General features: G+C 40.7%; 1 protein-coding gene across 1 annotated transcript in view; it reads left to right on the plus strand.

The window, feature by feature from the left end:
* Window positions 1-24,459, plus strand: part of LOC120516649 (mucin-like protein) — a 68,140-nt gene extending 43,681 nt beyond the window's left edge. The window contains exons 10-15 of the mRNA XM_039738465.1: window positions 1,152-1,172; window positions 1,268-1,338; window positions 11,767-11,959; window positions 14,077-14,202; window positions 17,975-18,146; window positions 24,184-24,459. Coding sequence (XP_039594399.1) covers window positions 1,152-1,172; window positions 1,268-1,338; window positions 11,767-11,959; window positions 14,077-14,202; window positions 17,975-18,146; window positions 24,184-24,340 — 740 coding nt within the window. The 3' untranslated portion in view covers window positions 24,341-24,459. The remainder of the gene's footprint in view (window positions 1-1,151; window positions 1,173-1,267; window positions 1,339-11,766; window positions 11,960-14,076; window positions 14,203-17,974; window positions 18,147-24,183) is intronic.
* Window positions 24,460-25,007: the final 548 nt, after the last annotated feature.

Raw genomic sequence — 25,007 nt, forward strand, 5'->3', positions numbered from 1 at the left:
TAATGTGGTTAATGGTGGATTTAAAGTTTAGCTCAGAGTCAATTACTACCCTTAAATTCTTTACTTCTGACTTAATTTTTAAACCTAAGGGATCAAGTTTATTTCCAATATCCTTACTATATCCATGTTTTCCAATCACTAAGATTTCTGTTTTCTCCTTATTTATTTTGAGAAAGTTACTGCTCATCCATTTTGAAATACTCCTGAGACATTGGACCAGAGAGCCAAGAGCATCAGGGTCATCAGGCGCTATCAATAAGTAAAGCAGGCTGTGGTGGCTCACCTTGTGCTTTGAGATGATCTGACCTAATGGAAACATGTAAATAGAAAAAAAGCAGTGGACCCAGAATAGATCCTTGTGGTACATTTTAAATAATAATAATACATTTTATTTATTTTATAGGCACCTTTCTAAACACTTAAGGACACCGAACAATAGACAAAACACAGATTATAAGCAAAAAATACAAAAATTAAAATCAGACAGAGCAATTGTAATCAAAGAGAAAAAGCAGTCTTAAACAAATGAGTTTTAAGTTTAGATTTAAAAAGTGAAAATGATTCAATATTTCTAAGCTCAGGTGGTAATGAGTTCCAAAGCTGGGGAGCAGAGCAATTGAATGCTAAGTAAGACGAATGAAGGGGACAGTCAAGTGGATGGAGGAAGAGGATCTAAGGGTACGGGAGGGAATGGCAACATGGAGGAGGTCAGACAGACAGATCATGTATCTCTGAAGTACAATCATCGCAACTAACAAAGAATATTCTACCTGTTAAGTGAGACAGAAGACATCGCCGGAGAGGCCCAGCCATTGTCGAAGGCGACTTATAAGAATACTGTGGTCTGTGGTGTCAATTGCTGCACTCAAGTCTAAGAGAACAAGAACAGATATATACGGCCTCTGTCTGCATTAACTTGCAAATCATTTATTACTTTAACCAGTGCAGTTTCTCTACTAGGATTTGTTCCATCACCTGACTGTCTCTTATCAAAAATAGAATGTTGAATCAAGTAATCATTGGAGATCAAGCTTAGGTCTTTTGAATTTTAAGGCACTGAAGTCCACACTGCCTCTCAACTTTAGAATATTACAAGAATTATGTCAGATGTAAAATGCTGTGATTTTAAAACCATGTATCTGTTGTTGCAGGTGATTCAGCCAATCCTCCAGGTAAGATATGCCAAATACTGGGTGAGACTTGGTCAGTACACGTTGGTGTTGATTTTCCAGTTATAAGATGGTTTCTGTCTTTTTCTGGGACTTAGGCTGGAATATTTTCAACTGCACCTTGAAATGGAGCCAGACAAGCAGTTCTCCAAAGAATACCACCAAACTGGTGAGCGTTTATGTCTTAACGTTTATCTTGTACCTTAAAGCTGTGTCCTACTTACTAAAACAACATAGACATTTTCAGATTGTGAGCACCAGTTGTTTTCTGTATCATGGCTTTTATGTGATTCTCAATGGACCATAGTAGGTACAGAGGTCTTGGTAATGACTAGGTAATAACCATTGTCTCTTTTGACATCACTTGTCATTAATAATACTGAGCTTATTGCAACAAAAATAGTGCATTAAAGAAGAACAGAAGAAAGCCAGAATGGGCATTGAGGCCATCAGCTTATAAAAGAATATTGTGTTCTTTTACAGATCTCTCCCAGTTATTTTCTAAGCTCATTTTCTCCAGTGCAAGGCTTCAGGGAGGCAGCACTAAAGTCAGAAGCATCAGGCCCATGGGATGTTATGCCAATTCATCACAGAGTACACTTAACACTGGAGTGCAAGTTTAGACTCACAGTTTGTTCTAATATGCACTTGTCTTGGAGGGAAGAAGTGTATGACATCTAGGGAGCAGATGAACACACTTTGTTAAGAGTCAAATCCAGGTCCCTAGAGATGTTCAGGGTTTAGGCTTAACAAATGTGATCAATTTAATTGCAAATTTTGCCAATTTGTCTTTAGAGTAGAAGTTCCATCTTTGACCACTAGGTGGGTCTACTTCCTCACTAATGCCTTCTTTACGGAGTTGAGCGTTTTAGTGAATGACAAACAGAAAGTAGTGGAAGTGGAAAAAGACAACCATGTGAAGAAAGCAACATTTTGTGTTTTAATGTCAGTGGTTAATTAACAATTAAGCTATTCAAGAGTGAATATTTAAAAATACACACACGTTCCAAAAAATGACATCCATTTATTGCTTAACATACTTAAATCAGTATAGTTTTGCATCAAGTGGAGTCTGTTATGACAGAATGGTAGCAACAAGAACAACAACCTTTAATCTACAGCACATTTTCATATGATGCATGTACAGTAGCTCAAAGTGCTTATCAAGACATTAAATTTAAAATGACAACAAAAAAAGAAAAGCAACAAATCTGTATACAGGGTGGGATATAAAGATCTCCAACATTTTGAAGGGGTATAAAAAATGAATGCAGCTATCTAAAAAAATTGTATATATTTCTGGAAAGTAAGTAATGGGTTTTAAAAATCATATCCGACAAATGGCGGCCATCGTTGGCAGTAAATACATTGTTGAAGACGTTCCCAGAAGTTCTCCATCACTCTACAGGTCATCTCAGGCAGAATGGCGTCGATTTCCTGTCTGATCCTTTCCTTCAAATCCTCAAGAGATCAAGGATGATGTTTGAAAATCTTTTCGTTTAGGTATCCCCAAAGGAAAAAGTCACATGGTCTTAAATCTGGTGACCGTGCCAGCCACCCCACGTCTCCCCTTAAAGAGATCAAATGCTCAACACTCTGAGCGACTGTTGTGCTGTGTGTGAGCTGTGGCCCCGATCTGTTGAAACCACACATGTTCTGTTCTAGGTCTGACAGATGATTTTCTGTTCTGTGTGGACCCAGTTGTCTGAAGGTTAGGAATCCATAGCAAAATCGTTTTCCAATCTGGTACAGATGCATTTCGACTGAGCGTGCTGCATGTATGGAACACTCTCTGCGTCGCTATCCCAGAATGGTTGTTCTCATAATATGCTTGAACAACAAAGCCCGATGTTCACCACTCCAACTCATGATGGATACTGAAAATGGTAGAGCCTAACCTACTGAATGAGACCTACCCTACCTCTCTAGCCCCCACTGCAGCTCGCAGAGTTCTTCCTCGAAATGTAGGAGATCTTTATGCCTCATCCTGTAGTAATGTCTGTGTGTGTTCAGTCTGTCCGAACAATCTGATTGGTCAGTTCTGCCTTTGGTCTTGTTGGTCAGTTTAGCTGTGGTTTCAGAGGCAAGAAGCACCAGGCATGGCAGGTTGACACACATAAGGATACCATGGAAAGGTGAACAAAGAATGTTGAAAGTCGCCATTAAGTGTGGGGAGTATTCGCAAGAATTCAATGAAGATTTCCCAGTGGGTAATGGGGGCCCATCTAGTATTGGTCATTGGTAGTAGTCAGAAAGTGGGCAGGAGGTGAACAACACACATATGAGAAGCAGGATTTGCAGAAACACAATCGAGAGAGGGGTGCCAGACAAGAGAGGCTGAGACACACAAGGATACCAAGAAGAGGTGTAGAACAAATACTAATGGCATACGTAAGGCAAGAGATATCAATTATCAAATATTTTTAATTTATTCTGTTACCTGTCTTGGACAGGTAGCATAGTTAGTTAGAAATAAATAAGTATTATGGAGGCTAGGTGTTACTGTTGCCCCTTAAACCCAACAGACAGGCACACACAACACAGGGTAAAAGATATTTTAATTCTTTTCTTCCTGTAACAGTGCCCTCAAGCACCACAGCCACAGTAAAGAGGCAAAATAAATAAGTACAATTCTCAATAATCACACAGGATTCTCTCCTCCACACCTCCCAGCAAGCTCTGTCCTACACCTCCCGACTGTGGCTCTCTTGCTAGGTTCACAGAAGTCCTCCATAGTCCGGGTCAAATGGAGGACTTGAGTTTTCTTCAGCCCGGAAGTACTTCGGAGCAGGGCTTTGGTATTAAACTACATGTCCCATAGTGCCCTGTGGGAATCCGGGGCACTGCAGCAGTCCAAGGAAACTGCCATCTAGCATTTTGGGGTGGTAGTGTCCTTGAAAAGCTGCCTTCCCCCATCCTTCCATCGCAGGGGCATCCTTGCCGGGTTGATATTATTAAATTAATAATTGAGATACTAAAAATTGTAAATAAGAATAAATCACTTTGCACTTCAATAATGCAGATATACTAGTAATAGATAAAGAAGTAATTATGGAGTCATTTCTAAGTCTCTCGTGATTGTAATGATAAGCCCAATACTATAGTCAGATGGCCAGAACAGAAAAAAACAAATTAAAAACTTGTGTAAAAACACAACAATTTACATGAGTTCCATGGCCAAAACACCACTCAGACACCACTGTGAGGCAGGGACCACCAACTCTTCGTGGGGCCCAAACCCACAGTCCTAAACCGTAAGCAAAGTTGGAATTTTCAATAAACCTAACATGCATGCGAAGATATAAGTGTAAGATACAGATAACGACAAATAAATAAAGTGGCCTGATGCTCTAACCCCACCATATCGCTTCACTCACTTGTGCACCCTAGTTAATGATGGCCCACAAAGGCTGTAGATTAATATTTTTATCCCATTTTTAGATTTGCATTGTCTAACATCATGTTTGATTTCAGTCCTGTATTCATTCTTTTAGTTTACATCTCATTCAAGACCAAACCTATTTAGGGCATAATGAGAGCAGGATCTGCATTGCAGAAGTCTCCTCATTTTGAGCATTTTCTCCAGTCCCAGACTGTTCACCATAATTTAGCTTTTCCATCAAAGCAGTTGTCTTTATGAGTATCTTATATGGGTCTTTTATTAAACTCTGAATTGATAATCTGACTGTTTCCGTGCTCTGATCGGGGACTGACAATGATCATAAAAAAGTAGATTTTTTTCACCTTTTCCACTTTATAAAACAGCATTACTCTCTCTTTGATTTGCCTGCTTTTAAGAAGAGAAGTGCTCGTTAAATACTGATGATGAGTTCTGCACCAGAGCCACCCATTCATGGTCATTGACAGCTAAGCCCGTGGACTGCCAATTTGATACAAATTGATATAGAAACGGTAATGGACCAGTTAGTTAATGGGTAAGACACCCTGTTGCTGAGTGCTACAGAGAATGTGTCCTAACTTCTTTTAATCAAACCCTTAATGTCATTAATTTCCATTGCTAAGAACAAAGGACTGTTCTTCATTCAACTTACATTTGATACAAATGTAAATTAAAAAGTAAAGGCAATCTAAAAAGTATACAATACTGCAACAAATTGAAGTTGACTCGATACAAGCTGCTCATGATGGCTTATGGGTAGTTTGAACACAGACAGCTCAGCGCTCTTTCTTTAGTTTAGTTGAAGCCAAGGTAAAATGAACATGGACGCCCCACTACGGGATTGCACCTTTGTTGAACGACACACTGTAGTGAAATTTCTTTGGGCAGAGGGAATGAAATCTGCTGTAAGGATGTTGGCTTGTGCAGATCAGTAAGCTGTGTGGTACCCATCTTATGCAAACTTTATGGCACCCCAAGTCATTGTACTCTATGGCATGTGCAGATCCATAATTGATATCCAAATTTACAGCAACGGCAGACAACATAATTTCTTGGTCTTGTTTGATGAAGGCATTCTCCATATAATGAAGACTTGTATGTACTATGTTGTCAGTTATACTTGTTCTTCCCGCTTTAAAGCTTTCTACCCACTCATAAACTTTTTGTTGAGTTGTGCTGTTTTCACTTCCATCCTTAGCCAGCATCCTCCTGTGAATTTCTCGCAGGTTTCACTCCATCTGTTCAAACAAATCTCACTACAATGTAGTGTTCAAGAATGGTGCAGTCCTGCAGCAGAGAGTCCATTTTCTTTTGACCTTGGCTTCAACTAGACCAATGGCAGAATGCCTTGCTGTGTATGTTCAAACTACCCATAAGCCATCACGAACATGCTGTATCTCAGCTGCTTCTATCCATTGTGGTTACCGTGTAATTTTCAAATTGCCTTTGCTTTTTGATTTATCCTCTTTCAACTTTATTGTTGATGGTAAACTTATATGAATTTATACATGGTCCAATCATCGTGTAATACACGTTGGTCCATGCATGACACTGTACATGACGACGTGCATAGAATTCACACTAAAACATGGCATAAGGACAAAAGCGGAAGTGTTCCTACGCACAAAAAAATCCAGATACATAAATCTGTGCGTTCGCCAACTTCCATGCTCTTCCGCTCTGTAATAGATGTTAAGCCATCTGTAAGCTTAGAATGCTGATTCTTCTAAACTTTTAAGGAACACTGAAATATCTTTGTAATACATATTTAATTATTCCATCCATCTATCCTTCCAGTGTCGCGCCAGCACCAGCAAGAATGCAGCGCGAGGCAGGAACAATCCCTGAACTAGCTAGCGTTGCGACACCGCACAAGTACAAACAGTTCTACAAGGAGCACTTGATGGACTGATTGAGTGCATTTATAGTTCTTGGGATGAAACTGTTTCTGAACCGCGAGGTCTGTACAGGAAAGGCTTTGAAACGTTTTAATTGTTGTTGTAATACCGACAATTCTTTTTCCAATCAGCTGCTGCTGTGATTCCCCACTCAGATACAGTGATATAAATACTCCAAGTGGTGCAGTGAGAGTAATATGAAAAAAGATGATCCGCTGGGAGCAGCTGAAAGAAGAAGAAGGTGCAGTGAGAGTAACAACGCTAAAGCAGCTATGGTATTTGGAATACTATAGCTATTCCCTGGACCATTATATTATTATAGGTTAATTACAATCAGATGCCTTAAACTAATAAACAATATGCGGTTAATTTCAGTGAATTTAATTTAATTTCAGCAGTGTCAGGGATGTGCATCTAAAAAAGAAAGGGAAACCACACTGGAACAAAAGCACTACATTGATGCTGGGTGCCGCCAGTTTGCAAAACCAAATGGAGAACTTGCATCCTCTAAGCTTTTAGCTGGTGTGAAAATGTGCGCGGCTTTACGTCAAGTTTAGGTTTTATACATCGTGATTTGAGCGTGGAGATGGGCTTACGCAACATTTTTGTGCTTACACACTGTTTATACATGAGGCCCCTGGCGAGCAGCAACATATTTGGCATGAGAACCACAGGTCAAATTTCCGACTGAAGCATCAAAACAGCCATTGTATTAGATAAGCATTCTGAGAAGCAGAGATTCGTGAACAAAAGAACCTTCTTTTATGGTATGAAATGCACAACCGTCCATCTGCATGTTTATTTAAACAGTAAAACTAGAATGACACAGGCAAGTCGCCTAAATTGTATCCAAGTCTCCACACCCGAAAATTCGTGTTTAGTCAACATGCCAGTAATGAACATCACGTTGTTTCAATCGATGCGTTTATGTTTTTGTACTGGTCAAGATCTTCCAAATTAAAAAAAGAACTGCAACACACAGAGCCACAAGTGAAGGTGCATCTGGTATCAGTCTCCTTGTCATACATTTTCAGTTGAAATCTAACACGAGCACTTAACATCATGCAACCAAAGCGACTCACAAGGTGCACAGTTTTACATGCTGTGGCTCGATTGATTCATTTCATACTAAACTCCATTTTCAGCTAGTCATCACATTAAAATAAGTATTTTGTATGTTACAAACATTACATATGTTGGCCAGGATACATTACATTTTTAACATTACACACACATTTTGGCAAATAATTCCACATTGTATATGGAAACGAATCCCACACCAAAAATATATAGTACCAATGACAAGCTTGTAGGAAACACCACGTCAAATCTCTGAATCTGTAAGCTTACATGCAGCAGGGTCACAACAAAAACCCACGGCCTGTATGAGTTTTACGGAATGGCATTTGGGATATAAATATTTTAGGATAATTACATTAAAATGTGTCGTACATTTTGGTTTCTTATGCCAACCAATCAAAATTTATATAAACATCATATGCATTCCTGCCAACGTGAAAATAGTTTAGCCCTGATATCCTCCCTGAGTGAAACCAAAAATCTTGATAGAAATCTGTTTTAGGAAGGAAATTAGACAATACAAACATGTGGCAAATGAATCCATTTCAGGATTGCAGAGGCTGAAATTGTTCCCAGCATTACTGTGAGCAAGCTGGAAAACACCTCTGAAAGGAGCGAAATAGACAATGCATTCAATGAAACGAAAAATATTTTTGTTACAATAAAAAAATGTAACTGTAACAGAGTAAAAATGCCACCACAGTGTAATGCCAAATGTACAGACTGAGTGGAAGAGAAGGAGCAAGGAGTTAATAGACAGTACAAACAGAAATAATGAAGAGACTCCTTGTATGTGCTGATTTGAGCTGACGTTCTATTGTCTCATTCACACAACCAGCATTCTTCCTGTCAGCTCAAACACAAGCGCATGCAAAAGCAGCAGCGCTTTTAGTGTTTGATTTTGAATTGTCTTAAAACAGCACTGTTAGATTTTTGCAACTTACTTTGCAGAAAAATCAGACTTAATGAATAACAAATAAATAAATAAAATAATTGAAGGTCAAAGATTAGAAGATACCTGCTATGACGTTTTCGTTGCACATATTGCTCCAATTATCAGTCTTTATTCATTTTCTTTTTCCTAACCCAGCTTCTTCTTCTCTAAACATTATACTGATGATGCTAGGTCACACTTCCTAGGTGATATGATCCATACATCCATTTTCTTAACTCACTTTGTTTTCTTCACACTGTTGCTTGAAAGAACCGAACCTTAGACAGGCAGAATGCCAGTATATAGCAGGGCTCAGCCAGCCATGCACAGACATCAACAAAGCCATCAATTCAACTTGTAGACAGACAGGCTGGAAGTCCTTGAAAGCTAAGAAGCACCCCGACTAACCACTGGAAGGAGGATGCTCTTGTGAGGGTTTGTTGACAATGGTACCTTACAGCAGTGGTCCTCAACATTTTCGACACCAAGGACTGCTTTCATAGAAGCAAATTTTTCTCCAGGGACCAGTGACGGGGGGAGGATTTGGGGCAGGTTCATAGGGCAGTTTTATACACAATTTACATTACATTTCTATTATTATTAACTTATAATATCGTAATAAAAATTATACAACTTACCATCATGTAGAATCAGTGGGAGCCCTGAGCTTGTATTCCTGCAACCAGATGGGGACGATGAAAGACAGTGACACACGAAGTGTGTTGCTTATGTTCAGTCTACTCCGTATTCTCGTTTTGGTTGCTGTCACTGCAGAAAATGCTGCCTCACAAATATAGGATGTTGGAAATGGAAGCAGACTTTTCAGTGCTTTTGTGGCAACCTCAGGATATTCCGCCTTGACTTTAATCCAAAACGTATGGAGATTTTAAGTTGTCTCAAACATACTTTTAAGGCCACCATCATTTGCAGCCTCAAGCAGTTGATCTTCTTCAAGCATAGACAAAGTTGATTCACCTGGCTTATTCACAAATGGGTCACGGATCCATTCCTTCCCATTTCAGGGGTCTGTTTGTGGTTGGGAATAATGCTCAAACTCTATTGAAAGCTGAGACAGGTGATCATACACCAGTTGGGAGAAAGAAAGTGCTGGTTTGGTATCTTTAACAACCTCTGCTAATGTTTGAAACTTATCAAAAATCCCAATGTTCACTCGTCGGCCCCATAAATCAAGTTTGGCTTTGAATGCAGCCACTTTATTTGCTAACTTGAACAACGAGTATCTTCTGCCTCTGTTCTACATGCTGCTGCTCCACCGCTGCCTCAGATTTCCCTCTTCAGGCTCCTCCAGCACTCCTCCAGCCTGGCTGGATACTGAGACTGCAGAGTGGGTAAAGGTGAGGTGCCCAATAGTGCCTGTATGCCTGTTCATATTGTGAAGTTTCTGAACTCTTTTGTGATCAAAACGGGAACATCATGCTGAAATGTGTCCCAAAGCGCAATTGCCGCGTCTGCGGAAGATTGTTTGTCTGTTGCCGGGGCAAGGCAACAACAGGGTCACAGTGCTGCAGTGAAGAGCCAGGCGAATCCTAAAAGATCGGGGTCACCCTATAAGTCCCTGTCTTACACTCCAAAACACAAGGCTGAGTCTCAGTACTTTAGCAAAACTAGCTTTATTCAGCTTGAAACAGGAACAGCATGGTTATTTATTGTAGTGTGATCTGCCACTCTCCAATACACAGACACAGCAGTCAGGCAGGGTCGTGGCCAGGTTAGTGGCCAAGTAATCCTGTTACCTGCATTTACAATTTTCCTTGCATCACCTATCGAGATCTTTTCTGTTTGCTGTGAGCCTGCTGTTGCCCCGGCAACAGGTAAACAGTCTTCCACAGACACGGTGATCGTACTTCGGGATGCTCTTCGGCGTGTTGCCCCATTGACGGAGGTCTCAAGAGAGTTTAGAAACCTCACATTTTCTTGAATGAGTGCCTCATTAATAGGAATGTTTCTTGAAAGAGCATCACTAAACCACATAGAAACTGTCTTCAAATGCAGCAGTTCGCATATGTTTACAACCCAAGATATTTTTTCTTTTTTTGCATATAACAAAGATATGCATTGCATTTGTCATTCCAACAGATTGCCCGTCACAAACATTAACACTTATCGCTTTTTCGTTTCTGCTTTTTCTATTGGAGGATGACAATGAGTTAAATTCTAATGGTTGTTTTTCAAATGTTGACAAGCAATAAGCAAAAGATATCACTGAAAACAAACACAGCAAAAAACAGTACGAGGAAAGTTCGAAGAAAGAAATTTTTTTTACAATGTTTCTGTTTGGGGATCATTGTGCACAACTGAGCTGCAACCACAGAACTAACTGCTCTGTGGATGATTCATTCAAGCATTTCAAGGTCACTTTGTAATGAAAGTATCTGCTGAATGTACTTCGCAGTAACAAGATTTCTATAGACACGTGTCATATGGGGAAACTGTCGGACCATAAAAATACTTCGTTGTAATGCTCTCTCACCTCGGTCTCTCTCCTCTCTCTGCACCGCTGCAAAGCCCTGCCTGCCTAGCATTCTGAAAAGTGTCCTCAGTGAAGGGGGCAGCAATTTTGCTGTAGCCCTTCACTGAGTGAGTCTCCGTTGCTGGAAGTTCTCTCGCGGCCTGGCTGACAGACAGCCATGGCCTGCTAGTGGGCCGCGGACCCGGGGTAGGGGACCCCTGCCTTACAGGATCCATTTTTGTGGTTTACATCCTATGGACACAGCTTGCTTTCATCTCTCTGAAATATTAAGAAACCAGTAACGGCGCACTGCAAGAATACGCTTGACTTGAGCAACTTTCATACTCTTTCGCTGTATGTTTAGCATTCATTTGCTCAGAGGTTAATGCACTTGCTACTTCCTGAGCAGCTCTTCTTTTCTCCACCCTAGTGGCCCGCTTCTTCTCTTCTTCCGTCGGCATCTTTTCATGTTAAAACTGATTAAGTCAGTGTTTTGTGTTGCAATTACTTACTACGTTTTTTTACTTTTGCACTTAAGCTGCCACTTAAGTCTTCAATCTGTCTCAAGAATTATTTAAGATATGAAGAAGTAGGGGAAGTGACAGCAAAGGTGGTAGGGATGAGAACGGCCAATAGTTCAAACGGTTTGCGAGCTACAGGTGATTTAAAGTCCTGGACAGACAAATGAACAGCCATAGTAGTGCATTATATAAGAAGATATGAGCACCATATTGTGTTTTTGTTTGCCATGATCATACAGTGCACAGCATTTTCCATATGTGCCTAACTGTCAGGTCCTGTTTTGTGTTCAACAGCTGAGTCAGATCTTGGCCTTGGGGTTTGAGAACAAGTTCTACAACGCAAGCCTAAAGACTCCAGAAGATGAGGGATCTACAGTTGAGTACAGGTTGAATGTGTCCAGCGACACACCTCACTGGTATTTGAGAGACTACTTGACTCGGGTCAGTCATCACTATGGCTTGGAGGTCTCTACCATTTTGGTTGGAGGTACAGTATGATGAGTGATGCTATCAGCTACTCAAAAGAAAAGCAACAGCATGGTGATTATGCTTAGTGTTGTGGTGCAAAGAATAGCAAATGTGATCACACCAGTTCTACATATTAATCTCTGAATGGACATTATCAGGTCTTGACCAACAGATGCTATTGTATACGCTGATCAGCCACAACATTAAAACCACCTGCCAATATTGTGTACACCTACCTTGTGTCACCAAAACATCTTTGACCAATTGAGGTGTGGACTCCACAAGACCTCTGAAGGTGTCCTGCGGTATCTGCCACCAAGACATTAGCAACAGATCTTTTCAATCCTTTAAATAGCAAGGTGGAGCCTCCATGGATTGGACTTGTTTCTCCAGCACATGACACAAATGCTTGATTGGATTAAGATCTAGAGAATCTGGAAACCACGTCAACACCTCAAACCATTCCCAAACAATATTTGAAGTGTGGAAGTGCATGTTATCCTGCTGAAAGAGGCCACTACCATCAGGGAATGCCATTACCATGAAGGTGTATGTGGTCTGGAGAAATCTTTAGGTAGGTGGTGCGTGTCAAATCAACATCCACCTGAATATCAGGACCCAAGGTTCTTTCATCAGAACATTGCCCAGAGCATCACACTGACTCCTCTGCCTGGCCTTCTTCCTGTAGTGCAATCTGCTGCCATCTCTTCCTAAAGTACACAACACACATGCACCCAGCCAGCCACATGATCTAAAAGAAGGTGTGATTCATCTGACCAGGACACCTTCTTTCATTGCTTCCTGGTCCAGTTCTGACACTCAGACATCCATTATAGCCACTTTCAACGGTGGTCAGGGTTCAGCCTAGGCACTGTGACCAATCTGCAGCTACGTAGCCCCATACACAGCAAGCTGTGATGTACTGTGTGTTCTGATGGGGAATTGTCTTTTCGCATGACCTGTGGAGGTCAGAGTGCAGGGTCAGCCACTGTACAGCACCCACCAGAGCAGTTTTCAGTTTAGAGGCCTTTCTCAAGGGCCCAATGGACTAGGATCCCTTCTGGCAATAACAGGATTTGAGCCAGCATCCTTCCAGATACCAGTGCAGATTCTTAGCCTCAGGACCACCACTCAGGGAGATGTACTGTATGTTTCATTAGATTTCAGATCTATAATGATCTGATAATCTTCAAAATACAGTATAAATTTAAACTACTAAACTCTATTTATATTATATTGGAGGGTAAGGCCACATATTTTTGCATTGTGCCCTCCCCCACCATAACTTATCGTCTATGAAGGAAGAGCAAAAGCATTCAATTCATCAAAAATTTCAATCTCCGATTTTCAACAGATCTCAGCGTTTAAGGATTCCCCTGATACCGAAAACATCAATATCTTGATGATGGGTGTGTGTCTGTGTGCCACAATTTCTTGAGGATGGTCTAGACCTAAAACGGCCAGACGGAAAAATACCAAACTCGAAACTTAAGCCTGTTATGACGATGTGCTGATTAGTTTTTGTGCCAAATTGTGCAAGAGAAAGAAGCACTCCAGAGGAACCCTTAAATACCGTAATTCTGCAATGAATTACAAATTCTTCTCATTAATTTCTATCATAATGACCTATTTTATGATCAGAAAGATCAACATCAGAGTTGTAAATAATTACTGAAATGTTATAGAATAGTTTGGGTGACTTGGTTCCTACTGACTCTCACGTCCAATTTTTCAGGTATACTGTAATTTATTTCATTTCTGTAAGGGGACTGTCCTAAGCACTTTTACAACTTTAAAACAATTTATGATGTTGTCCTTAAGTAACCATGCTGCCCTGCCAACATTTTGGATACTTTAATATCATTGCATGGCAGCTACTATTGGGTTACCTGATGTAACATCACTTGATGGGTTGGGAATCTTGCTGAAGGTGAATTTGATATGAACTGTGATATTACTGATTATATGCTCAGTTATTCTACAATATACTTAATGCCAAAGGTACTGCCTGGACCCAGGTACCACTCACTCTTAAGATGGTCCCAGGCAAAAATGAAAACTTTGGGATGAGCATCACTTCTAAACATGCAATTTAAAACTATAACTGATAGATTAAATGTGACTTTTTTAATATAGACCTAGATGAATGCTCCAGTGGTGAGGCCTCATGTGCTGAAGATTCACGCTGTGAAAACACCTATGGTGGGTATAAATGCATGTGCAACAGCAGCAGCAGCCTGGAGTCACAGTCTTGCACCAGTGGTGAGTACCAGGATCGTTCCTCAGTGGACAGCTGCCTGTTTCAAAGTGGCAGAGCTAGATAGGTGCATGTCTTGCATGTGACTGGGTGTAAGGCATTCAAAGGAGCATTGAGTTGCATAAGTATTCACCCTCTTTAAGTCAGCATTTAGCGGATGCCCCTTTGACCGCCATGACAGTCTTGAGTCTGTGAGCACAAGTCTCTCTCTATCACCTTTGCACATCTGGATATTTTCATTCTTCTTTATAAATCTGCTCCAGCTCTGTCAGGTTGCATGTTGATTGAGAGTGAACAGCCTCTGTCCAGTCCACTCAACAACAGTCAGTTGGATTGTGAACAGGACTCTGACTCGGCCACGCCAGGCCATTAAAATTGTTGTTCTGAAGCCATTCCTGTGTAGCTCTGACTTTATGTTTGAGCTCATTTGTGCTGCTGGAAAACTAATCTTCTCCCAGGTTTCCGTTTTTTTGCAGGCTGCATCAGGATTTCCGCCAGGATTTTCCTGTAATTTAACACAGTCATTTTCCCTTCTATCTTCACAAGCCTTGGAGGGCCTGCTACAAGGAAGCATCCCTCACAGCGTGATGCTGCCACCACCAAGGTTCATGACATGATAATGTGCTGTGTTCTAACATGGCATTTACTCTGAGGACCAAAAGGCTCCACTTTGGTTTCATCAGACCACAGAACCTTCTCCCAGCTGTGCTTAGATTTTCCCAATGGGCATTGTAGCCACTTGTAGTCGGGATGTCATTTGTGTTTTTTTGAACATTGGCTTTCTCTTTTCCACTTTCCCATGAAGCTGCAACTGATGAAGCACCTGGGCAGCAGTTGTTGTTCAGTTAGGTTAGGTAGACATTATTATCCCAGTGGGAAATTTGTTTGCAGCAGGAAAGTACAAAAACATAAGTCATTGTTACACCGATCCAAGAAAAAGAACAAAGATACAACAGCTGACAACCAGTGTTATCATATACTGCTCAAAAAAAATTAAAGGAACACTTTCTAATCAAAGTATAGCATCAAGTCAATGAAACGTCTGGGCTGTTGATCTGGTCAGTTAAGTAGCAAAGAGGGTAGTTCATCAGTTTCATCTGCTTTGGTGTTAATGAAATTAACAACAGGTGCACTAGAGGGGCAACAGTGAGACGACCCCCCAAAACAGGAATGGATTAACAGATGGAGGCCACTGACATTTTTCCCTCCTCATCTTTTCTGACAGTTTTTTCGCTCTTTTTCCATTTGGCTACAGTCAGTGTCACTACTGGTAGCATGAGGCGATACCTGGACCTTACAAAGGCTGCACAGGTAGTCCAACTTCTCCAAGATAGCACATCAATACGTGCCATTGCTAGAATGTTTTCTGTCTCTCCCAACGCAGTCTCAAGGGCATGGAGGAGATTCCAAGAGACAGGCAATTACTCTAGGAGAGCTGGGCAGGGCCGTAGAAGATCCTTAACCCATCAGCAGGACCGGTATCTGTTTCTTTGGGCAAGGGGGAACAGGATGAGCACTGCCAGATCCCTACAAAATGACCTCCAGCAGGCCCCTGGTGTGAATGTCTCTGACCAAATAATCAGAAACAGACTTCATGAGGGCCCGACATCCTCTAGTGGGTCCTGTGCTCACTGCCTGCCCAGCACCGTGGAGCTCGATTGGCATTTGCCATAGAATACCAGAATTGAGCGATCCACCACTGGTACTCTGTGCTTTTCAGAGATTAGAGCAGCTTCACCCTGAGCACATGTGATAGACGTGAAAGGGTCTGGAGAAGCCGTGGAGAACGTTATACTCCCTGTAACATCATTCAGTATGATCGGGTTGATGGAGGGTCAATGATGGTCTGGGGAGGCATATCCGTGGAAGGATGCACAGACCTCTGCAGAATAGACAACGGCACCTTGACTGCCATTAGGTATCAAGATGAAATCCTTGGACCCTTTGTCAGGCCCTATGCTGGTGCAGTGGATCCTCGGTTCCTCCTGGTGCATGACAATGCCCAGCCTCATGTGGCGAGAGTTTGCAGGCAGCTCTTAGATGATGAAGGAATTGATGCCATTGACTGGCCCCCACGCTCACCTGACCTAAATCCAGTAGAACACCTGTGGGACATTATGTTTCGTTCCATCCAATGCCACCAGGTTGCACCTCAGACTGTTCAGGAGCTCCGTGATGCTCTGGTCCAGATCTGGGATGAGAACCCCCCCCAGGACACCATCCGTCATCTCATTAGGCTCATGCCCTGATGTTGTCAGGCATGCATACAAGCACATGGGGACCATACAAACTACTGAGTACGATTTGGAGTTGCTGCAGTGAAATTTTGGCAAAATGGACTAGCCTGCCGCATCAGTTTTTCACTTTGATTTTTGGGGTGTCTTTGAATTTGAATCAAACGATGTGACATCCTTTTAATCCTAACACATTACCTAGTCCATAATCCATATCAGTATAGACATCCAGCAGGATTTTTTTTCCCATTGAGATCTGATTTGTTTTCAAAGTGTTCCTTCAATTTTTTTGAACAATGTATATACACACATTCAAGATTAGTACAAAGAAGAATACAGTAATTACTTTTAATTTTACACAAAGTCATAATTTAGAATTTTGCATTTAGCAATATCCTTACGTGTAACAGAATTTAAAAAGCTTATGCAGCAGCTCCAGGAATAAAAGAGTTCTTAAAGCTGTTGCCCTTTACCCTTGGAATCCTAAATCAGCAGCCTGATGGCAACAACTGAAATTTAGGCCTTCTTACTCACCTGTTTGTCACAAAGCTCAGTGGCAGAGTTTTGCTGCGAAGCAATAACTTTACTACTAATTTTTATAATGTTGTTAGGATAATTTATACTCCTAATGCTCATGTTGCCAAAGTGAATGTAACAACAGATGCAATAAAGTAATTATAAAAGAGTGTCATTAGGGTTTTGCCACTTTAAAACAGCTGAGTTTCCTAGGAATGGTAAGGTCATGTCTGCCCTTTCCTACAAATTTGTTTTGTGTTAAGACCAAAGTTTTGTCTGTTGTCAATGATTGTCCCCAGCTAGTTGTACTGCTCCACTATGTCTCCTATAATTATTGTGAGGCAGTGGAAGGTGGGGAGCACCTAAGATCTACAGCCACATCTGCACAGTCTCTCCAGTCGTATCCACTGTAGCTTGTAACTCAATCAGAGTTCTCATGGGTCTCTTGGTGGCCTCCCTCACTGGTCATCTTCTTACATGACCACTCAGGTTTGTGGATGGCCTTCTCTAGACAGTTTTACACCTGTGTCATCCTCCTTCCAACTGGACTCCAAGGGATATTCTGTTACTTGGATATTTTCTTGTCTCCAACCCCGACTTGTACTTTTTAATCACCTTTTGATGAAGTTGCCACCATACTGACTCACCACAAGCTGGACCTTCTACATGTAGGTGCCTTTATACTCCAGTCAATTGGAACCCCAGACAGGTGGGCTCCAGTAAACTAAATCTGCGACTTCTAAAACCAATTGGCTGCATAAGTGATGATTTAGGTGTGTCATATTAAAGGGAGTGAATACTTATATAATAACTTGTGTTGTGTTTTATATTTGTAATTAATGAAGACCGCTTTGCAGAGATCTGTTCGCACGTTGACATTAAAGTGTCTTTTTCTGTTGGTTAATGCCAAAAAAAATTAAATCTGTTGCACTTATATGTTGTTTTAACAATAAACTGTGAAGAAGTGACTACTTTGTATTGGCAGTGAATCTCCTTCCTTATGCATCCGGCCTGCTTTTCATTACAGATCTAACATTTAAAAACAACAGCATAGTGCCCAGCAAGCTAGCGGAAGCGGACTACAGGACGTTGATCTTGGGTCTGGTACTTGGAATAGGAATTCCTCTCTTAATTCTGCTTCTCATTGCTATTGCCATCTCCTGCTGCCTTTGTACAAGAAAGAGGAAGATGAAAAGGGAGTAAGTAAGAGGAAAACGGAGAAACTTAAAAGTTTCTTACATTTATTGGATGCATGCATAGTTTATTGCACACATAAATTACTGGAAATTTACGGGTCACGTAGAATGGATTTTGATCCCTTTGCTTGTAGTTTGGTACCATTCGACCACACTGCAGATAAATAGCAGTAACACAGGCTGAAGGTGTTTATCTGGCAATAAAACAGTAAGCATTTCTGTAGAGTGTGTCGCAAAAATTTCAACGGAAGGGATGTGCTAAGGGAGCCATCCACCGAAATCCCAAAGGACCTAATAGGACAAACTCTTTTCCACCGAATTTCACAGTTAACTGTTTTTATGGAGGGAGGAAAATTCCTTAAATGCAAACATAATATTCAGTTAGCATGTCCATTATCATGTCAAGATGACATTTACATGTTGCCCTGGTATAAGCCATCCAATTCCATATGTTTAAAAATAGTGCACATTTACGTGTAACTCACACATTAACTTTCTTCTCCATTTCTTTATTGAAGAGCTAATTTTCTGCCATCCACTTTACCAGTTACCTTCATCATTTTAAATGTTGTACCACAGTATGTCGCTTCTTCAGCTCTATTTGCTTAAACCTTTTCAGCCTGTCCTCCTAGCTAATATCACATAGCATAGTCCTGGGGTCAATCTATTACCCCATCTCTGGACTAAACTAGTTCTCTTATCTCCTTTTTGTAACATGGAGACAACAGATGCATACACTACTCCAGATCTCGCACCATTCGTTCATTTTGCAGACTAAGCAGAAGCTCTGTAGTGCTGTGCTCCATGCTGAGCTGTATATGCATGCGTGTGTTCATTTTATTTATTCTGCTTTGGGTCAAGTGGAGTGAAAGCATGGTTGGGGGACAAGGAGCACCACGATGGAGGTGGAGGGGATGAGGCCAGTGTTAGGTGAAAAGAAGACGTGATTGTAGATGGAGTCAGGTGATATGAAAAGGCTCACCACAAAAGATGTCCTGTCTACAGAGTTACTCAGCGATTGTTATTTTTCTTTATGAGCTCAGTCCTTCTATATTTATATGCACTGTCCATTAGGTTACAATATTTGCACTTATGATTGGCTGTTCAGTAGCCTTATGCTCTGTGGATAGAAAGTGTCCGTTGACTGAGTGGTGTGAGTGCCAGTGGCCCTGTGCCATTTGCAAGAAGGGAGGAGTGAGAAAAATGGCCGTGCAGTGTGACACAGGTCTGTAATAATCTTGTTGGCCTTTCTAAGACCGTAAGGGTTGCAAATGTTGTGTAGAGAAGTCAGCTGTGTGCTGGTAACATTCTGTGTGATGTCTGCTATACTTTATGTCTTTAAGCAGAGAAGGTGCTGTACCAGGATGTGATGCTGCCAGTAAGGATGGCCTCCACTGTGCACCTGTAGAAGTAAATTAGAACAGATCGAGAAATGCAAGCTGCCTTCATATGTCTGAGGAAGTAGGGGGATTGATGAACCTTTTTGAGAACAGCTGAAATTTGTGGTGCCCACTTCAGTTCATCCGTTATTTGAACAGAAAAACAAAGCAAATTTGAGAGACAGAGTAGGAGTTCCAGTCAGGAAAACCCCATTTAGTCAGCACTTTGGCAAAAGTCATATAAAAAATAGACTACAGAGGTTGAGGGCCTTGTCGGAGTGTCTCATACATAAGTCCTCCTCCTAGGTGGTTTGATCTATATCGAGGGTGAAGGGCTTGTCGGGTGGACTCATACATAAGTCTTCTTCCTAGGGGTTCTGCTGTATATCAAGTCTGAAGAGCATGTCGGGCGGACTCATACATAAGTCCTCTTACTAGGGGTTCTGCTGTGTATCAAGGGTGAAAGGCTAGTTGGGTGACTCATACATACAGTAAGTCCTCTTTCTAGGGGGTCTGCTGTGTATCAAGGGTGAAGGGCTTATTGGGTGGATTCATACATAAGTCCTATTGCTAGGGGGTCTGCTGTGTATCAAGTCTGAAAGGTTAGTTGGGGTGACTCATACATACATTAAGTCCTCTTTTTTGGGGGTCTGATGTGTATCAAGGGTGAAGGGCTTGTTAGGGTGACTCATACAAGTCCTTTTGCTAGGGGGTCTGCTCTGTATCAAGTCTGAAGAGCATGTCGGGCGGACTCATACATAAGTCCTCTTGCTAGAGGGTCTGGTCTGTATCTCTGCTGGCTCCAAATGAACAGTGACTTCCAGGTGCTGTGTCTTTTTTATAGGAGCTCCATAAGCAGAAGGTCTTACAATGTGGGACAGAAGTGATGTCACTTGTCCACTCGAGAGACTGAAAAGGAAGTTGCATTAAAAACTGTGCCTAATGCTTAATCTTCTCCCTGTGTTCATCCCAAAAAGATCACGTACAGCACTCACCAGACTCACGTGTATGACAAGTGATAATCAGATAACCAAGTAATGATCATCTTTCATCAAATTGCATGGGCAAAGCATGATTCAAAAATCACTAGATTTTAAAATTTACACAAGCTTTTATGTTTTTATATGCTCAAAAATGAATTTTCTTGGTATCCTGGTATCCTTGGTATTAAGTTCAGGCATCCTTAAGTAAAATGGCTATTGAGATGTCACATACTAATGCATGTGCACTTACTGTACATCCAGCTGAGACATCTTCATGCCCAGAAACGGGTGTACTGAACAAGCAAGTGAGTGACACCATTAACACACCACACTCATACATACAGGAATAGCTGCATTCATATTAAAGGAAAATAATAAGTACAAGGTCAAATGAAATAGCGTTATTTTTCCCAGAACCTGACAAGCAGATGGACAGTCTTACTAGCTAAAGCAGAAACCTTGACAAATAAAGAAGTATCTTGATGAGATGCTGGGACCACTTAGCTGTTAGCTAAACAAACAAGCTTGAAGAATTGAATGGTCCCCTCTCCTTTGTCAAATTTCTTAGGTTCTTAATAGAGGTCTTCACAATTCTAACATGTATCAGTAAAACTGATTGAGCAGAGATCTTCTTCTTCTTCTTCTTCTGGCTGCTTCCGTTAGGATCATCTTTTTCCGTCTCTTCCTATCCTCTGCATCTTGCTATTTTAGTAAAAAGGTGAACAACATGCTCAAGGACATCAGTGGAAGTTAAGAGGAAGTGTATTCAAACTGGAAGTCAGGAAGCATCTCCTTATAAAAGAGCAACTTGGCATGTGGGACATGTTACTAAAAACGACCATGTAGTTAATGCAGAAAATTTGACAACTTTAAAAAACAGACAAATGAGCTCTTAGCAATCATTAGCATTTATATCATTCATTATTAATTATAATTATTATGATACAATTGTGGGAGCAAACACCACAGAAAAAGATGAATTACTAGGAAAATGACAAAAAACTGTTAATTTAGAACTGTGAAAAAATATATATTTCTAGACTTCTTATGTATGTAAATCTCACATGACTGTTTTTTTGTAAATGCAAAATAAGGGAAGAAGAAAAGGCCAGCTAATTAAACAGTAAGGTCTAGTTAAGCTAAAATGGCTCACTGACTGTGAAATGGAGCAAAAAACAGCAGCTCTTCTGTATTTGAAGGTTCCAAAGCATGTAAATGCCCACTAGAAGGGGAAGCACCATCAACAAACCCCAGCTAGTAACACAGAGGGCCATACAGAATCTTTATAAATATGAGATATATTCTATCCATCCATTCATTATCCAACCCACTCTATTCTAACTGCAGGGTCACTGGGGTCTGCTGGAGCAAATCCCAGCCAACACAGGGTGCAAGGCAGGGAACAAGCCCCAGGCAGGGTGCCAGCCCACTGCAGGGCACGCACACACACCAAGTGCACACTCTAGGGACAATTTAGGATCACCAATGCACCTGACCTACATGTCTTTGGACTGTGGGAGGAAACCCACACAGACACGGGGAGAACATGCAAACTCCACGCAGGGTGGACCTGGGAAGCGAACCCAGGTCTCCTAACTGCGAGGCAGCAGCGCTACCCACTGCACCACCGTGCCGCCCAAGAGATATTTTCATAATTGGGAAAAGGATGCTAAGAATATAGTTGCCAGGCAAGAGGAAAAGAGGAAGGCCTAAGAGAAAATTTATGGATGTGGTGAGAGAGGACATGCAGGTGATAGGTGTGACAGAGCAAGATGGAGAAGACAGGAAGATATGGAAACAAATGATCTGCTGTGGTGACCCCTAACGGGAGCAGCCAAAAGAAGTAGATGATTCCTACAAAAGTGCTCTGAATAAAAATAAGTTCAGCGGAGCACAAAGACAAAAAGGCGTTACCAGCAAAAGTAATCAAGATGAATAAAGTCCCAATACAAAATTCAAAGAGTGGTCAAGAACAGAGCAAAATTTTCAAAACCCCTTTAAATCATAAAAGCACAGCAAATTCACATAGAAAAACACAAAACCAAGAACTCATCACTCCCAAGTGCATTTGAAATAAACCGCAAAGAACATTATAAGGCCGTGGGCGGTCCTTTGTGGTGATGGACAGGCGGCTCCGCCTCTTAGGGACCCACCCACAAAACACTACAGAACATACATGGCTATAAAGGAATGAAATAATCAATACTGCTAACATAAAAAAAAAACAACAATGTTTAAACCACAGCTAGGGGAGGAACCCTGACTGAAACACAACAGCAGTCATTGTGGGCTCCAGAACTGAACTTCTCATGAAACTGATTTAATCTAAACATTAATGTTCCATGAGCTGCAACATTTTTCAGGAGGAGAGGCAGTTACATATTCTGAATGGTGGCACTTTTTTCAGTACACTAAATAACGTACAGTAAACTTGTGCATCTTTTGAAGAGAGCAAATCAAAGCTCAACATCGCTAAACCAAAGATAGATCAACCTGAAATATTCTTTAAAATCTTAGGAAAGCGGCTTTTCTTTCATGGTTAGTTTTAAAGAATCTCAACCCTTTCCCTTTGCCTTTAGAATAATATTTTTATTTTAAGTAATGCTAAATTGAGATTTTTGTATTTATTTGTTGCTTATACATGATTTTAAAGATGTTTAAATATTTTCAAATTTTTGATAAGCACCTCCATTTTATGAATACATTTGTTAGCAGTTACTACCACATTGCAAAGATAAGGTGTCCAGCTTTGTGTGACACATGACATCATGTAAGCAACAGTATAAGAATTTTATTTGTCTGGAGGAAATTAATCTTGTGACATAAGCGCTTTAAATAAACACATAAATAGATAGATAGATAAATATTCTGCTGAATAATTTGCATGCTGAAAGTCCCCAGTGTTAGTGTGTCAGAGAGAGGATGTGCAGCTTTGTTCATAATGGTGCTCAGTTTTGTTGTTATCCTCTCCTTTGCTATGACCGCCAGGGTGTCCAGATGGCATCCTATACAGTAATTGAACCTACCATTTTAATTAGCTTGTTGATTTGGTGGTGCTCTCTTGAAGTGATGCTACCAGCCAAGCACACTCCAGTGTAGAAAATCACACTGGCCATGACAGAGTTGTAGAAGAACTACAAAGATCAGCGTTGAGCATGCCCTTCTCATCTGAGTTCACAGATACAAGCTAATAAGATTACAAATTACTAAGGGGTTTCTTTGGCTTTTCTGTTTCCTAAATTTCTGCATTTGTCCTTCTAACTTAGATCTCTGGGCAGCATCTTGGTACTTTACCTCTGGTTTTGAGATCTTTAGAAATTAACTTGGTGATGTTTTATCTCCTGATTCCTTTCATTAAGACTTTATAAGACCTTTCTGGGAAGTGACAGAACAATCTCACTCTTGCATCTGGAAATGTTGTGACATCTTAACAAACAAGTAGACGCTGACATTACCAGAAGACAAACCCAGCAAGAAAACAGCAGCAGAACAATAATAGAAATGAATTTCTCAATAATATACTTATTACACTCAGACAAAATGCATAGAGTAGCGATGATGTCCTGATCCCAACACTAACTAATTGGATGAGCTTGAAGAACTGAATAGTAAAATTTCTTTTGAGTTTTTACACTTTAAGGTTCTGCTTCATTTTTTCCCTTTTTGTCTTTTCTGCAGAATTCCTTCAGCACCATCTGACTGCATCCTGCAGGAGATCTTATCCTCGCCATTCAGTTATTCTGATCCGGCACTGTTCTACAAGGTGCACTACATTCCCAGGATGCAAAGCAGAAGTGACCATGCTGCACCTCCTTCACAAGAGCAGTTTAATTGAATGACTGGGACTTGAGTGCCTGACTAGTGATTGCCCGTTTAATTCTCAAATTTCAAATTTTTAATTTCACTAGGGGGCTTTGCCCCCTGCTCGCTTCACTCACCAACCCCCATTTTTGTTTTTCCGGATACACACTTTTAAGATTTTTTTTTTCTTTGAATTGTTGCTATTTCATTAGTTTCACTTTTATTTCAGAACTTTTGTAAAATCAATATTTGGAATCTCTGGAGTCCCAATGTGCTGAATCTTTTAAATGAAGTCTGTGAGACTTGGGTTTAATGACTTTGTACCATAATTCAGGATAGGTTTCTCTGTTTGGAATTTCAGCACAGACAAAATGATCTACAGTATATCATCAGCAGTTAATCATTTTTTTTGCAAAGTAACCAATAAATGCATGTGAGGTAAACTCCGTTTTTGACTTATAACTTCAAAGCCTTACAATATTTATATACAGTACTTCTGACATATCACCAATGTCCATATATTCGATCACTATTCGCCTTTTCGTTATTTCTCTTAGTAATAATTTCTCTTTCTTTTCACTAATGCTATGTTTATTTTCTTTCTTTGACACTGTCGTTTTTTTTGTGCTTTCATATTCTGTATCTTGCTCTGCATGTGTTTCTACGAGTCTTTTGAATTCCAGTTTTCATTATCTCTAACC

The sequence above is a fragment of the Polypterus senegalus genome, chromosome 16 (genome assembly GCF_016835505.1).
Source record: "Polypterus senegalus isolate Bchr_013 chromosome 16, ASM1683550v1, whole genome shotgun sequence".
Lineage (NCBI taxonomy): Eukaryota > Metazoa > Chordata > Cladistia > Polypteriformes > Polypteridae > Polypterus > Polypterus senegalus.